The 15,856-nt window shown below is 46.9% G+C and overlaps 1 protein-coding gene across 10 annotated transcripts; it reads right to left on the bottom strand.

The window, feature by feature from the left end:
* Positions 1-316: 316 nt before the first annotated feature.
* Positions 317-15,696, bottom strand: PAN2 (poly(A) specific ribonuclease subunit PAN2). Of its 10 annotated transcripts, none has more exons than XM_036018809.1 (26): positions 15,539-15,696; positions 14,501-14,888; positions 11,398-11,567; positions 11,162-11,282; positions 10,929-11,006; positions 10,303-10,570; positions 9,533-9,875; positions 9,246-9,342; positions 7,351-7,470; positions 7,041-7,160; positions 6,640-6,768; positions 6,314-6,513; positions 6,058-6,206; positions 5,822-5,928; positions 5,284-5,382; positions 4,841-4,917; positions 4,590-4,737; positions 4,140-4,292; positions 3,954-4,013; positions 3,655-3,745; positions 2,510-2,667; positions 2,270-2,413; positions 1,974-2,153; positions 1,752-1,845; positions 1,289-1,486; positions 317-942 (listed from the first exon to the last, which is right to left on the bottom strand). In XM_036018809.1, the coding sequence occupies exons 2-26, from the start codon at positions 14,780-14,782 to the stop codon at positions 908-910; spliced, it is 3,621 nt and encodes a 1,206-aa protein (XP_035874702.1). In that variant the 5' UTR covers positions 14,783-14,888; positions 15,539-15,696; the 3' UTR covers positions 317-907. The 10 variants fall into 10 exon arrangements, with proteins under 10 accessions (XP_035874702.1, XP_035874703.1, XP_028387341.1 ...); XM_036018810.1 differs by having other exon boundaries at positions 6,058-6,203; XM_028531540.2 differs by having other exon boundaries at positions 4,149-4,292; positions 15,539-15,695.
* Between the last annotated feature and the right edge of the window lie 160 nt (positions 15,697-15,856).

Below are 15,856 nucleotides of genomic sequence, written 5' to 3'. Positions count from 1 at the left end.
TAAACCCTGTATGTCTTAAAATAATCCCACCTGATGGTACTAGGCAGCCACAGCAAAGACCTAACATTGTCCATACGGACATTATACTCCTCCAATATCCTTACCTTTGGAATTCACAGAGCTTTACCTTCATTTCTAGGTAGGAATTTAGAAGCCTTAGGCTTTCCCAGTTGTTAATAGATAACACACACAAAAAGGAGAGGAAGACCAAAGTCAGAAGACCCCCCACTCTCAGGTCACAAATGAGATAGATGACAGTCCAATAATATTTTTGTTTTTATTTTATAAAACATGCAGTTTAAAACAAAACTTAAAAAAAACCCAAGAAAATAAAACTTGGAACAGGAGAATGGAGTGGATGGAAGACAGATGCTTCTCAGCTGTCAGCAGGAGTGAAGCCAGAAGCCAAGCTTTGTTTTGGACCCAAAGGCCCTTTTGGCAATGATGGTGTTGGCAACACCGGTGTGCTAGGGCCACCAGTCCTCTATGTGTTGCCTTTCTGGCATGCCTCAAGCAGTCAGAGACTTGAGCTATGTCTTGAACTACCGTTGTATCTGATCACCGTCCAGTACCTCAGTCCTTAGCCAACTAGGAACTGCAAGTTTTGGTTCCAGGATCTTCTTTGTGTGGATATTAATCACCCAGAATATTTATTAAGAATTACTTTACATCTGGGTCAAATCTAGACCTTGTTTCTGTCCCACTGTTTTTGCAGAGGATGAAAAAGGAATCTGGCTGCTAGACCTTTTGCAAATTTCTACTGCATTCCAGTTCTATTAATAGCACCATCTGTAAACCCTGAGCAGGTTCAATTCTGGAAGTAGAGACAACTTAGGAAGCCGTCTCCCAGTTCTGGAACCACAGAACACCAAAGGGAGAGACAGCAGTTTGCTGGGAAGCAAGGAGGTCAGAGCGCCAATACTGAGGAAAAAACAGCTGCATCTGTCAGAGACAAAACCAAGAACATTGAATCTTACAGTGAGTGGAGAAAAAGCACCTAGGATTCTTCTTAGGAAGGAAAAATACACGAGAAAAGAGGGCATGGCCCTGTCATACTTTAGAATTGGGCAAGAGGAGGTTAGGACCAATGGAGAGTTTCAATAAAATCTATTTCACTGACTGTTGGGAGGATTAAATGCGTTGTAAACTGTTAAGTGCTTTGCAAGTTTAAGGTAGAGTTAGCACCGTTAACATCATCATCATCATCATTATTATGGTGGGTATCATCTTCACATATGCAGTTAAAACCCACCCAGTAGAGTTTCCCTTGTCCCATCCCAAGCCTTACTTTTGGGACTTGTCTGGCCCTCAGGCTCGGGCACCTTCCAGTCCAATTTTCGGCCCTTCTCGTAAAGACCCTTGAGCACTTTGTGGAAGGACTCGGGCTCAGTGCCATTTTTGCTTAGCTCCAGATACTTTCGGTAGAGCTGAAGGGCTGTGCGAGCATCCTCAATACTGTCGTGGGTCTCCCCTTGAATCTTCAGGTCTGCAGAAGTAGAGATGGAATAGTTTGGGAACTCACAAAGGAAGGTAAGAATATGTTCCCTACTCCAACTCCCAATACACAATAAAGAACCTGACTGCCCTTAAAGGAAGGAGCCAAACACCATCCCTGGTACACGGGAAAGATAGTGAAGCTAATTAATAACTTCACCACTGACTCGGGATCCTCCCTACTCTCCTTGGCCCCTCCAACACTTTTTCCTGCTCTTAACGAATACCACAAGGGCCATTAAGGCAGAGCAACTCACCCAGAAAATACCAAGCAAGGAATCGCAGGGAAATCATTCGTTTTCGGGGCATGTGAAACAGATAGACTGTGTCAAGGACTTGGTCCTTGGGCACCTGGAAGGGATGAAAGAATGGGAGACTGAAGGTAGGGGATCCATAATTTCCCACTTACCAGAAGCACAATGTACATACCCCGAGGGGCCCACACTCAAAGAAGACTCTTAAAAAAGCCCTGCACAAACCATGAGGTTGATGACCCGGAAGTCCTTCTGCAGACCATGACCCACAAACTTGACTCCAATGTCTATGAGAAAACGAAGTTTTAAGTAGGTAGACTTGAGAGTTGTGAGGTGCTTAGAGGAAATCTTGGCATCGAGATCTCCTGGCTTTATCCCTGAGTATTGAGTCAAGTAATCCACCACCTAGGGATAGAGAAGGCAAGTTTTCCAGGCAATCTCCCCTACCACTATTCCCTGGGTTCTAGAGTACTCTACATAAGCACAGGATCTGTCTCATTTGCACTTTCATATCCTAATACCTGCTCCTGGGTAGAGATGTAGTCATCAATGAAAGGGATACCCTCATTGGGCCCCTGGCCCCGAACACAGGTAATCCTAGCGACTGACATCTGGCTTGGTTTGATGGTCGACTTGGTGCCATCACTGCGCAACTCTGCTTCCTCCTACACGGAAGAGTTAATAAGGAAATTAGAGAAGCCTATGACTCCAAATATCCCCAGAGTTCTGTTCCAACACTCCACACTATTGGTCTTGCTTACCTCATTGAGGGTGACGAACTCAGCATCCAGGCCCACCAGGTCCCCAACCTGTGGCATCTCATTCAGCATCAGCGGAATGAAGGTAGTATGTGTCTTCCGCTGCTTCCGTGCCAGTGAGGCTTCAGCCATCAGGACACTTGCCTCAATAGGGTTCTTGACTGGAAGGGAGAATCCAGAAGACACATTGCTGGGGACAGGGAAGTGACCAGGGGAGGGAAACCCAGGACAGCTCACCAGAGACTAGGTCTACAATGTGACCCTCAATAATTAAAGCATGTAAGTAAAAAGATCATGTTTAATGAACAGAGCAGGTAGATGGAACAGGTAAATAAAATAATTATCAAGAAATGTGGTAAGGAAAAAAAACGACAGAAAGAATAAAACTTTCACTTTGAATTTTAGCTTAGAAAATCCACAAAAAAGAAGTTACTGGGAAACTATGGTTTAAAGACACCAAAAAGGGACTTAATAATGAGTTCATCTCCTAAAGAAGAGATCTTCACTTGGGGATAAAAATAATTAGACTCAAAATCCTAACGTTAGCCACTTTGATCAGACTTTCCCCCACTTCCTTCTCACTATACCCTCAGGATCTTTGGCTTCTAAATTTAAGACCTTATGGGCAGGAATCTGGGTAGTATCCCTGGAAATATTAACACTGGTTACACATTCTAATCTTTATGTTTCTTACTGATTTTAATCCTCACCCAAGGATATATTTATTGATTTTCGAGCTAGAGGAAAAGAGAAAAACATCAGTGGCTTCCCATATGTGCCCTGACCAGGGATCGAACCCACAACCTTTGGGACACGGGATGATACTTCAACCAACTGAGCCATTGGCCAGGGCCTAATCTTTCCATTTTTTAAAGCATGTCCCCCCTTTCTTTATTTTTTAGAGGGGGGGGAAGAGAGAGAGAAAAATCGATTTGTTGTTCCACTTATTTATGCATTCGTTGATTGCCTCTTACATGTGTCCTGACCAGAGACTGAACCCACAACCTTGGTGTATCAGGATGATGATGTAACCAACTGAGCTACCCAGCCAGGACACAGATCCTGATCTTAACAAGCTACTTCCTAGGTCTCTTCCTGAAGACCAATCTAAACGGCCCACACCTTGGGTCTACTCTTGTACCACTTACTGTTCAGGTTGTATTTGGAATTAAGATTCCTTTTGATGTAATAAAGGATAGCAGGCACTTTCCAATTCATGTCAAACTGCACAGCTTCATGCTATAAAAGAAAAGGCACTTAATGGCCAACGTATAGGACCCTTTTTCCCAAGTCACACAAATGATAAGACTCAGGCACTATTTTTAGCCCTGCTAATACTTTTTATTCTTGAGAACCCATCCCTCCCTCCTGAATTTGTCTGGCATTCTGTAGGAAAATGAGGATGAGGATGCTGGGGAAAGCGGGGATGCAATGTGTTACAACTAACCTTATCAATAGGTTCAATAAGAAAGTCATTGAAGAGGTACCACTGCTGGTGGGTAACGCCCTATGGAGATACAGAGGAAGATTGATGCCAGAGCACTGGCTGGACCACTGGGGCTCAGACTGAAGATAAGAACAGATCTGGAATTCTGTTCTGGCCACCACCAGGAGGAGCTTTGCCCTGTATTACCTCACTCACCTCCTTGCGTTGGTGGTAGGTCTCTCCAACTTTGATGTGAGCCACCAGGCTGCCCCCTGTGCGCGAGTCCAGGATGTGTACCACAGTAGCCATCAGGTCATACACATAGACACCATGTTCCTCCTCTGCCCTGGCTGGGCCCCACTGTGAGGGGGGTACCCAGGCTTCTAAGCTAAGTTTAAGGATAGGGAAGGAAGGGGAGCAGGGATAGAGGACAGGGAGTCTGGGGTATGGAATGGGGCACCAGGGTGGGTTATCTCTATCCTAGCCCATCAGTGACTCCCAACAGTAAAGTTAATGACTCTGGAAAAGTCCACTACTGGTAAACACTCAGCCTTATTCCCTTCATTTTCCCTACACTAAATTCAATTTCCCCCTACCCTGCTTCTGCCCTATCCCTCTCTCCCCGATATCCTCTCCTCTTCCCAATTTTCCAACAACCTGCATCTCATCCCCATCGGTCCAATTGCAAACATCGAGTCCTTTGTTCTTGGTCATCTTCATGCGAATAGAGAACGGTAGCCAGACATTCTTTAATTCCTCAATGGAAGAACACATCAGCATGCCCTCTGGGCTCCCTACTTCCTTCCTGTCAGAACAAGAGAATTGGAAATTTGTACTGAGATCTAGCCAGTGACAAGAGAAGCCACTGGATAGTTCAATAGTTTGATCACTCCTAAGACAGTACCTACCAATCAGCCAAAGCAAATTCCTTGTTCTTGGAGGAGATTTCCCCACCGTATTTCTTTACTGCCATCTTGAAAGCAAACTAAACACAAAGGAGAAATGATGGTTCCTCAGGAATATTAATCACATATGAAGGTCAACCAGGAGAGGGAGAAAACAAAAAAGTACTCTTAAAAAAAAAAAAAAAAAAAAAGAGCCCTAGCTGGTATGGCTCGGTGGATTGAGCACCAGCCTGCACACCAAAGGGTTGCCAGTTGGATTCCAAGTCTAGGGCACATGCCTGGGTTGCAGGCCAGGTCCCCAGTGCGGGGCGCGGGTGAGACAACCACACATTTGATGTTTCTCTCCCTCTCTTTCTCCTTCCCTTCCCCTCTCTAAAAAATAAATAAAATCTTAAAAAAAAAGAAAGAAAAACTACTAAGACTCTGTTTCCAGCCCCAGTCCTTACCTCAGCCTGCATTCTCCAGAAATCAGCTTCTTTTGAGCTGTTCACTTCACAATTGATGACAAGAATATCTGGCAGGTGGCGGATGTTGCGTGTCTGAATCTGAGAGGATAAAACAAACAAGGAATGGAAATTGCCCTGGCTGGTGTGGTTCAGTGGACTGAATGCCAGCCTGTGAACTGAAAGATCGCCAGTTCGATTCCCAATCAGGGCACATGCCTAGGTTGTGGGCCAGGTCCCCAGTAGGGGGTGTGCGAGAGACAACCAATCAATGTATCTCTCTCACATCAACGTTTCTCTTCCTTTCTTTCTCCCTCCCTTCCCCTGTCTCTAAAAACAAACAAATAAGGAATGGAAGGGAGCCTACAGGGAAAGAAACTTGGACAGGAGTAGTGAAATTTGGATCTGTATCTTCAAATTGGGGTTCTTCCCACTCCCCACAGATCTCTGGATGACAGTGCTCACCTAGCCAGCCCCAGATGAGACCATGGCTGAGTCCCCAACGTGGTAGGACTCTAGTCCAGTGCAACAGCCCACTCACCGTGGGCTGGTACTTTTCACAGTTGTCACACCACGCCTGCGTATTCTGCTCCAGGCAGATGCTTCGCTTTAGCACCTGGGCAAAGTCATAGTTCTTCCCGGTTTTATCTGTGGGGAAACTGGATACTTCACTCCAAGTTCTCCCTTCTATTCACTGTTAGTGTTAGCCCCCCAACACCCTCTCCTTGGTGTTACAGGACACTGGGGAAGCCTTCCCAACCCAGCTGCAGGGTATACCACTGTTGCTACCCTCAGGGTAGGAGAGCGTGAAGAGCAGGGTAGATGAGGCTCGCACGGTCTCACTGCCACAGCGGCAGAGGCTGCAGTTCTCCATCTCACAGCTGAACAGCTGCCCAATGACTGAGTCCCCCGATGAGCAAAAGCTGCTAAGAGTGGGGAGGGTGATATATGTGCAGTGAGGGAGTTACGAGACCCTGTAAATCATAGAGGGGCCTGTCGTGGTAGCTTTAACTATTCTTGTCCCAATCCATACCTGCCTCCAGCACCTCGATAAGCCTGGGGTACTTCCAGCTCCTGCATATCCTGATGCAGCTGCGTGAGAATGAAGCGATTCCACCGCTGGATGAGCCTGGCCAGATTGCCCTTGCCTGAAGCCTCATCCGAGTCAGCCAGGATCAGGCCAAGGGCTGAGGCCTCAGGAATGGTGCGGAACGCCCGAAGAAAATTACTGCCCTGGAATCGAGGAAGTGTGTTGGTGGAAAGAAGTTATTTCTCTTTTGTGGCCACCTGCACAGAAATATCTCTGCCTACTATCCACCTGCATTCCTCTTTTATTGTACCAGGTCTCCGGGCACTGACCTGACAAGGGTCACCTCGGGAGAGGTCCAACATGTGGAAAAGGAAGCCCAGCTCACATGCCAGGCAGAACTCCTTCTGGCAAAGGTGGTTCTGGATCAGGCAGCGAACAGGCTCCAGGAAATACAGTACCTGGAGGGAAGAGCAGAAAAAATTACAATGGCCACTGCTATGAGGAGGAAGAGAGATTGGAAGATTGAGTGAGCTGGTGGAGTCCAAAAGAGGAGTCCACTGAAGCAGCAGAGCTCACAAAGGAGACATGAAGGCTGTGGAGCAAAAAAGAATGGTGGAGGGGCCATGGCAAAGTGGGCCTGGCTGGGGAGACATGGAGAAGAGTAGGAGCTGTGGGGCAGAGAGAAGAAAGGCAGCAGGCATGTTCAAGTCACGAGAGTACCCACTCTTACCTGGATCATGCAGTTACAGTAGGCATTGGGGATGTGGGGCTCCAATCCAGCAAAGAGGGTCTTATTGTAGTGTTTGAAGTCAAAGTCCTCCAGCCCTAGCTTGGAGTATTTGATGGTTACCTGAGGTAGAAACAATCTAAGCAAGATAAAGAAATCCTCAAAGTCCCCTAGCCATAACCTCCCCGCAAGCCTCCCTCCTGAGTCAGGAGGGGTAGGTGAAAGCTTCCCGACTGAGTCCTTTAGTCTTTTCTTACATGACCCTGTCCCCTGGGAACTTTTCCCTACATCCTTCCTTGGTATTCCCCAGTACCTTGCGGTATTTCTTAGAGACCATGTGGCGATGTGGCTCTTCTTCCCGCCCTACTGGTGACTCAGTGACCTGGCTGAAGCTGTCAAATTCACTGTCTGACTCCTTGAGTCGGTAAGGAATCTAAAATTTTTAAAAACAGGTAACCTGGTTGGATGCCTTAATCATCTTTGTTGCCCCAATACTGAATGAGTCACCAAGTCCTCAGCCTAGTTTCACCGGGTTTTCACCATTCACTTTCTATTCCCACTGCATCAACCCACCTCATCACAGCTGGACAACTGTGATGACCTCCACACTGGGCTCCCCACATCCACTCCGTCCAGCATGCCGCTACCAAACTAACCCTCACAGAAGGCCCCTTTCGGTGCCTCACTTCCTCCACTATACACTGGATTTCAAGGCCTCACAAACAGGCCCTCTCCCACCTCAATCTCTCACTGCTTCCAATGGAACAGCCATTCCAGCCAGACTGGTTGGTATAGTCATTGTCCCCACTAGGTGCCCATTTTGCAGTTAAGCCTCTTGAGACCTTTACAGACACTTATCTCTCATCTTTAACATATGCTGCTGTTACTATCTACTTACTCATCTCTCACCTCTCTACCGCATGATATCTACCTCTTTCAGTATGCACGCCCTGAGCACTCTGGCCCAGAGTAAAACTTTCCCTCCAAACAGCTCTGGCGGTGAATGCTTACCACATTCCTCTAGCACGTAACAACACAACATAAATAATTTCTGTTATGAAGAGGTCTTATTTTCACCAACCAGATACTAAACTTCTTAAGACCAAGGACCCTATCTTCTATGTCTCTGAATCTTCCTTGACATCTAGCATAGTATCTTCAATTTAATAAGCTCCAAAAAGCTTTTACTGAGCCCACTGCCATGGCGGCTGTGTACGCAGCCCAGCTGCTGCGCCCAGTTTTCCATCACAGCAGTTGCAGTGCTCGCCATGCTGTGGGAGGGCTGCTACCTCCAGCACAGTGACTGATGGACCCACACGTGGATAGTCAGTCACCCTCTGACTTCCAACCATGACCCCCACCACCAACCACCACCTCTTGAGCACCTCTCTGTGCTGTTCTGGACATTGGGGAGGGATTCAAAAGGAGATAAAAAGGCACAGTCCTTTCCCTTAAGAAGCTTGTCATTTAATTTGGGGGCTTAAACCCATTCAAATGAGGTGGCATAAGAACAAGCATTATTTCACTAGAATGAGTACTAGGAAAAAAGTTCATGCATCTGTTCATGTCAAATCCACCAATGACTTTGCTTATGAAATGATCAGAGAGAGATGACAACAAAACCATTTGATATTCACTTAAAAAAGATACTAGCCCTGGCTGGTGGGACTCAGTGGATTGAGCGCTGGCCTGTGAACTGAAAGGTCACCAGTTTGATTCCTGGTTGGGGCACATGCCTGGGTTGCAGGCCAGGTCTCCAAATGGGGACCTGCAAAAGGCAACTGATATTTCTCTCCCTCTCTTCCCCCTCCCTTCCCCTCTCTCTGAAAGTAAACAAATAAAACATTTTAAAAAAAAAGATGCTAGGAGAGGAGCTGTCAATAGCCAGCAGACAGACTGCTCATTCAAGCTGGATGAAGCTCTCCATCATGCCTCCCAAGACTTGATTTATTGACAGTCACAAAGGATGTGGTTTCTCAGGCCCTTGATGGCTACAGCGGCAATTTAGTTAATTGACTATTTTTCTTAAGAACCTGTGGAACCCCCCAAGGAGGAAGAGGTACAAGTATTATATTACATAGAATAAAATATAACCTCAAAAAGAAATTTACTGACAAAAAAACAAAAGCTACTGAACCAGTAAAGGAAAAAGGAGAAATGCCAGTGGGCTTGCTGGGGGAGAGCTGGCCCTCTCCCCTCTGAACATACCTGATTACGTAGCCTGGTCCGTGGGTTGGGTGCATAGCCAATGAAGCCCACCTTCTTCATGGTGCGCAGAATCTCTGCATCCACCGGGGGTGCTCGCCTACAATGTAGTACAGTTCTAAGGCTTGAAGGTTGTGGTGTCTGCCTATCTAATCCCCAACCCGCAAGGGGCCAGATAAAAAGAAAATACTGAAAGTAGACAAAAAATCAGAAAAGTAGAATAATAACAGAGAATCCCAGTATGTCAGCCCTTTCCCTGCCCCCCTTCTGGCCCAGATGTGAGATACAACCTGGGAGCCGGAGCAGAGTTGGCAGCAGGCCAATCAGAGAGAAGCGTGTCTGTGGTGAGTGGGACAGGGATGAGGGAAAGAGGCAGCAGGTCCTGGCTCCAGTCCAGAGGAGGCAGTGAGTCCACAAGACAGGGCAAGGCAAACTCAGTCTCCCGGGAGTAGGGGTTGAAGGAAGGCTCAGGGGAATCAGTCCAGAGGTGCACACAGCCCTCCGAATCTCCAAAGGCCAGGGCCTGCTTGCTGGCTGACACATCAAACGTCATTAACAGAGGCCCCACAGGATTCACATGAAAGATGTCTGCTGGGTTGGCCAGGCCTGTGGGTTCACAAAACTGGCATTGCCCTAGGAGGGAGGAGGGAGCCCACTGAGCGAGCCCTGGAAGGTGAAGGGAGCCATCCTTTTATGCCCTTTCTATCCTCTTCCCTTGGTATAAAGGCAAAATGGGCCCCAAATCAATGCCTAGAGCTACAGAGAATACCATCTAATGCTTCCCATAAGCCACAGGGAGGTATGCTATATAGCAAAGGGAAGTTCCCAAGTTGTTTGGCCTACTCCACCTTTTATCTTTTTCTGTGTTATTTACACCAAGGGAGACAACAACAGCTTTCATCTCTGACCAGATCATCTCTGAAGCGAGACCCAGAGACCCCACTGAAAGGTTACCTTTTTCTCCAACAAAGAGGTTCCTGGAAGTATACTCCCTCTGGCACCCAGTTCCCCTTTGCTCATCAACCTCTCTTATACGGACTGTCTCACACCCCCTCCATACCTGACTGGGAGATGATAGCAAGACGAGAAGTATACGTAGGGATGAAACGCAAGAAGGCAGGATCCACGTGAACTTGAAGTGGTGTGATGGCACGCATCATGCGCAGATCATACACCTTGAGGAAACGGTCACAGGCGAGGCCGGTGAGGCGGCTGGAGAAGCCACAAGTGGCCAGCAGGTTGCCATGCACGTCAAAGTCCGACAGACTCCCTGAGAAAGCATCAAACTCGTGCTCCACCTTAAAAGTGCGAAGGTCTCGCAGGGAAATCTGAAGAAGAGATAACCTGGTTATCTGCCAAAGCTGTTACCAGAATACCTGCCACCTACCTAACACTGTGAGGCCCCTACTAAGCCTCTAGATATGGGCAATTAAGGCACACAGAAGGCAAAAAGAGAAGCTAAGAGCTGAACGGGATCCCAAGGAGAATGTTGACCTTTTTGCCCCTGAGGTACCTAGTTACAACAGGCTGAAGGATTAATTTTACAATATAACAAGGCTGGATGGGGACGTGGCTCATCCCCCCTACCCTCCAGCTACAGACATAGCACTGAAGGCGAGGCTGGGCCCAGCCACCCATCTGGTGAAACGGGGCCCCATGTTGGGAGGAAAAATGGAACTCAGCCACCTTGCCGGATGTGTGGCCACAGAAGAAGAAGCGGTTTGTCTGTCTCATGATGGTGACTCCAGGTGTCTCAACTGCATACTAGGGAAGGAAGTAGAAAGCAGTGAGAACAAACTGAAAGAACAAAAAGGTCACACACACACAAACCTTAGGCATGTCCCCAGCTCAGGTGTTACCCACTGCCCCACCACAGTAACTCAGACCCTACTTGGGTCTCTCCTGCCCCGGGCTTATACCTTCTGCGTCTCCTGGACAGTGTTAAGGTCGATTTCCAATATGTGGTTCTGCAGCCCACCAACAAGCAGCGTGCTGCTGTCAGTCAGCAGAAGACTGTGCATATCCTCACTCTCGTCTAGCCTGGGGGGAGAGGAAAGGCTAAGGGGTCAGTGTCTCTAAAGTTCCCAGCCCAGACTAAAAGTCTTCCCGTTCTATGAGGGACTCTTTCTCAGTCCAGAGCTGAGAAGTCACTTACAGATAATCAAATATAATGAGGCCCCCACGGGCCATGTACTTGAGGTTGTTCTTGGTGAGAAAAAGGATACCATTCTCCAGGCTCTGGATCTGCCTAATGTCATCACTGCCATTAACCTGAAAGGATGAGTAGCGCTCCAAGGTTGGGCCGAAAAATGAAGTGGCATGACCCTGTAGCGGACGAAAAGATGACACACCCTGAGCAGACAGGCAGGGCCACCCCGGCTAGAATTCAGGAACTAGCCTTTGCTCAGCTTGTTTCCATTCTTGCTTCCTGGCCTTTCTGGCTAGCAGCAGCCAAGGCATAAAGCTAGATACCAGTCTTGGTGATAAACACTGAAAATACCATCTTATGTTTGTTTAGTGCTTTACGAAGTACTTCTGTAAACTGCCTCCTATTACCCTCACAACGACCCTGCTGAGTGGGTAATGGCTCAGTTGGTTAGAATGTTGTTCAGAAGGTCAGGGATGTGGGGTCTGATCCTCCACTGGCCACCTGGGTTTCTTATGTTCCATAGTCAAGTCTTAATCTTTACCAGCCGTGAGGGAAATGTGTACTGTGGGGCTGGAACAGAGAATGTGAAACTCATTCCACTCTTGGCTTCTGTGTCATTCACTGCTGGCTTCTCTCCTGACTCTTAGCTCATACCCTCTTTCTGACCAACCACTCTTGAAACACGGCTATTCCCAGCACACTATCTTCTCACTCTACTGTCTTCCTAGGTAATCCCATCCACTGTCAAGATTTTAATCATCCATTTTTAAGCTGATGAATCCTAATTCCTTCCCTAATCCAGATCACTGCCTCAAGCTTCAGACGTATATATCCAATATGGACTAAACATCTCTTCTGATATCCCATGGAAAGTTCAAACTCGTTACAGCCTAAATTAAGTTCACCACTTTTATCCCATTTCAATTCTTAACTGTATTTCCCATGGTACCATGATCTACCCCGTAGGCCAAGTCACTGGTAGTCAAATCTTGTTTATTTTACTTCCTAAATATTTCCCAAATCTGTTTTCATGTATACACCTCTACAGCGCTTCATTCAGGCCTGAACTACAACCTGAAAACTGATCTCAGATGGCCCTGCCTCACCCCCCTTAAATCAAACTCTATGCTGCTGCCTCAGTAATCAGACCTTATCATTCTGGACAAAAATCTTTGGTGGCCTGAAGGATGAAGTCCAAGCACCTTTAAGATAGCATATGGGGTTTTCCAGAATGTTTTTCCCCCAGACATCTGCATGGCTCTCTCTCCCTTCTACATGGCTTAAAATAGGCATCCTGGCCTGCACCCAGGTGTCTGCTCAAATGTGACTTTATCACAGAGACCTTCCCCAACCATCTCAAATAGCAACACCTCCCACCCTTCATTACTTTAACACCCTTACTTTATTTTTCTCAAGGATACTAAGCAACGCTTGATATACAAATGGGAAACCTGGAACTACCTTCTGGAGGGTGGGCCCTTTGTAGTAAAAGCTTCCCCTGCTAGGTGAGTGTTCTAAGAACCCATCTGTATCAATATACCAGCCGGTGTTGTTGTGAAAGGCTGCGTTTAGCTTCAGTGAATTTTTCTGGAAGACTTTCAATGCGTCTGCCCATTTCATGATGGCTGATTTAGGAGCACACCTACCCACATTGCACTGAGTGTTCAGCAGTTTTTGACCAAAAAATGGGGTGACTTCATGCCCCACCCTCCCCATTCACATGATCTCACCCCAAGAGACTTTTTTGTTTTCATGGATAAAAAAAGTCCTCCAAGGGAAACGTTTTGCCAATGTGGAACAGGTGAAACAAAACAAAAAACAAACAGCAAAAACACTAAAAGGCATCAAAATCAACAGGTTCAAAAACTGTTTTGAGCAGTGGAAAGAAGTCTCCATAGGTGTATTGCATCAAATGGAAAGTACTTTGAAGGAGAGTGAAGTTTAAACATGTAAAAATAAATACACAAATTTTTATCAATAAAATCCGGGTTCTTTTAGGTCCCCCCTTGTACTAGAAATTATTTTTGTTCCCTTTTAAAGTGCTTATTCCAAACTTAGACTCCAGAGCAAGGTCTGGCACCTAGTAGGTGCTCAGAAAATACTGGTTGAATGAAGAAATGTCTAACTCTTCAGCTTCAGCTTCTAGTCCAGTAAACCTTAATTGTTTCTGTTCCTGCATTCTGCAATCATTGTGCTGTGTGATGCACTGGGAATTTTTGTTTATCCCATTGCTTGTGCCAAAAGAGCATTCTCCTCTTTTCTTCACCTGATTTCTGCTCATCTCTGACGACTCAGTTCATGTGTCACTTCCTTCTGGAAGTCCTTTGACTCTCCTCTTTGCTCTCCAGCACATGGTACATATTTTCACACTAGCATTTAGTAGTTTATATCCTAAGTTCATAATTCTTCTAAAGTACCATGAATCATCTGTTTATATGTCTTTTTCCCTTATTGTCCTGTAAACTCCTTGAAGGCAAAGATTATGTTTTACTCAGCTTAATTACCTGGGCCTAGTATAGCAGTAGATGCCCACTGAAATGACTGCATTACCAAATTTTTTTTTCATTCTAGATGTCTAATGGAAAAACAATTCATACTCTACGTATGGGAAATTAGTAAACCAAGGCTAGCATGTTATTCTCTTCCAAAATCTTTGGGCTCACAAGCATATTGGCAGTATGGATACACATTTTAAAAAAATCAACATTGATTAACTGCTCTCAGAGATATTAAATCAGCCAAAGAAGATAGAATGATTCCACGCCAGATATAAAGAAACATGCGTTAACCATTGTATAATGATAAAAGTGGAAAAGAGAGGAGGGGAATTAGAAATTAGATTTAGATGGCTATCAATTAACAGCTATCAAGATTAATCACAGCAGGGAATTGCAAATTGTGGCAGAGGTAGAGTGGCTACTGAAAAGGAGCACCTATGTGACTCATCCCTGGGTGCCAGGACTCCCCTTCTCTACTCTCTTCCTCTTGGCCTGACTCAGAGACCCAGCTATCTCTCATTACTTCAATTATGGCTCCTTGCAAAGCAGCTAAAACCAGATAAAACATCCAACATCTCCTTTCAGCCTTTGCAAAGGGGTCTGGTTCTTACCCCATGGCTTCCCACCCACAGCATCTCCTCGTGCAAGTCAAAGTGGGAGACGGAGACAGGCACGCCCACTTCAGCCACCACACTGTGCAGTTCAGAGTAGACACCTTCCATTATGTGCACTGACTCTTGGACAGGAAGAGCCTCCAAGGCCACTCCCTCCGGGTCCAGCTCCACATTCTGTAGCAGACTTGGGTTCAGGTGGGCATCCAGGACAGGGTCCAGGGCAGAATGCATGGCTGGGGCATACTCTGCCAGTCCAGGATCCAGACCCTCGAAGTTCATGATGATGGCTGCAGCAGATTAGACCCGTTTTACACCCTACCTTGCCACAGCCCCTTTAGATGCCTGACCCAACCTTCAGCAGGACAGCACCAGTGGGCATCCTAGCCTGTAAAGGGAAAGAGGTAACTAAGTCAGGGGTAGACCCAGATACTCGTATTTAGTGTGTTAGACGTTATTTAGAAAGGAGAAAGATACAGCAGGCAAGGGATGCGGTAGGCAGGAGATGAAGCAGGAAGGAATGGGTAGGGGACAGTGGGGCAGAGGTGGGAGAAGTATCCTCCCTTCCTCTTTCCCACTATGCCCTCCGTACTCCCCCCCCACCCAACTATCTAACGTAGTCCTTGACTTCCTTTTCACTTCCCTTCAGGCCTGCTCACTTGCCTGGTTCACACATGAACCATCAGTGGAAGGAACAGCAATTGCAGAGGTAGGAATTGGATAGGGCGGGGATAAGGTGCTAATTCCCCAGAATTAGGGCTGGGGGTGGAGGGTTGAGAGATGAAAACAAAAGAAGCCAGTTTCCCACAATCTTATGTAATGTTACCCAGGATTCTCTAACAGAAAATAATAACGGTCAGTTACCCACAATTGGGGCGGGGGTAGAGGGACCTGATAGAAATGGCTAGTTACCCAGAATTCCCTGGGGGGAACCAGAGAAATCAACTACCCAGAATTCTCCCCCGGCGGTAGGGAAGGGAGGGTTTAGGGCAGGGGTCAGATGTGTTCCTAGGATGCTTACGGGGATTGGGTCATTACCAAGATTTCTCCATGGCGGATATTTTGGAGCTCGTGGAATTAAAACGAGTAGGGGGAGAACAAGCGCCGTCAGCTACGCGGGAAATTCCAGTTTCCCCAATTCTCCCCCGCGCCTGAGGCTCAACCGAACTCTACGACAGAAGGAAGGCGGGCTCTCAGTCGCAGTTCCCAATCAGGAAAGAGTTGGGGCTCACCTAAGCCAATCAGAAGGAGCCAGGTTCAGAGGGCTCCTCGAGGAGACGGGTGCAAAGAGCTAGGCAAAAACAGGGCTTACGGCACGCCGATGTGGACAATTATAGTCATCCCCTGACCCAATAG

The sequence above is a fragment of the Phyllostomus discolor genome, chromosome 2, assembly GCF_004126475.2.
Source record: "Phyllostomus discolor isolate MPI-MPIP mPhyDis1 chromosome 2, mPhyDis1.pri.v3, whole genome shotgun sequence".
Taxonomy (NCBI): Eukaryota; Metazoa; Chordata; class Mammalia; order Chiroptera; family Phyllostomidae; genus Phyllostomus; species Phyllostomus discolor.
This window is presented reverse-complemented; position numbering and strand designations above follow the sequence as displayed.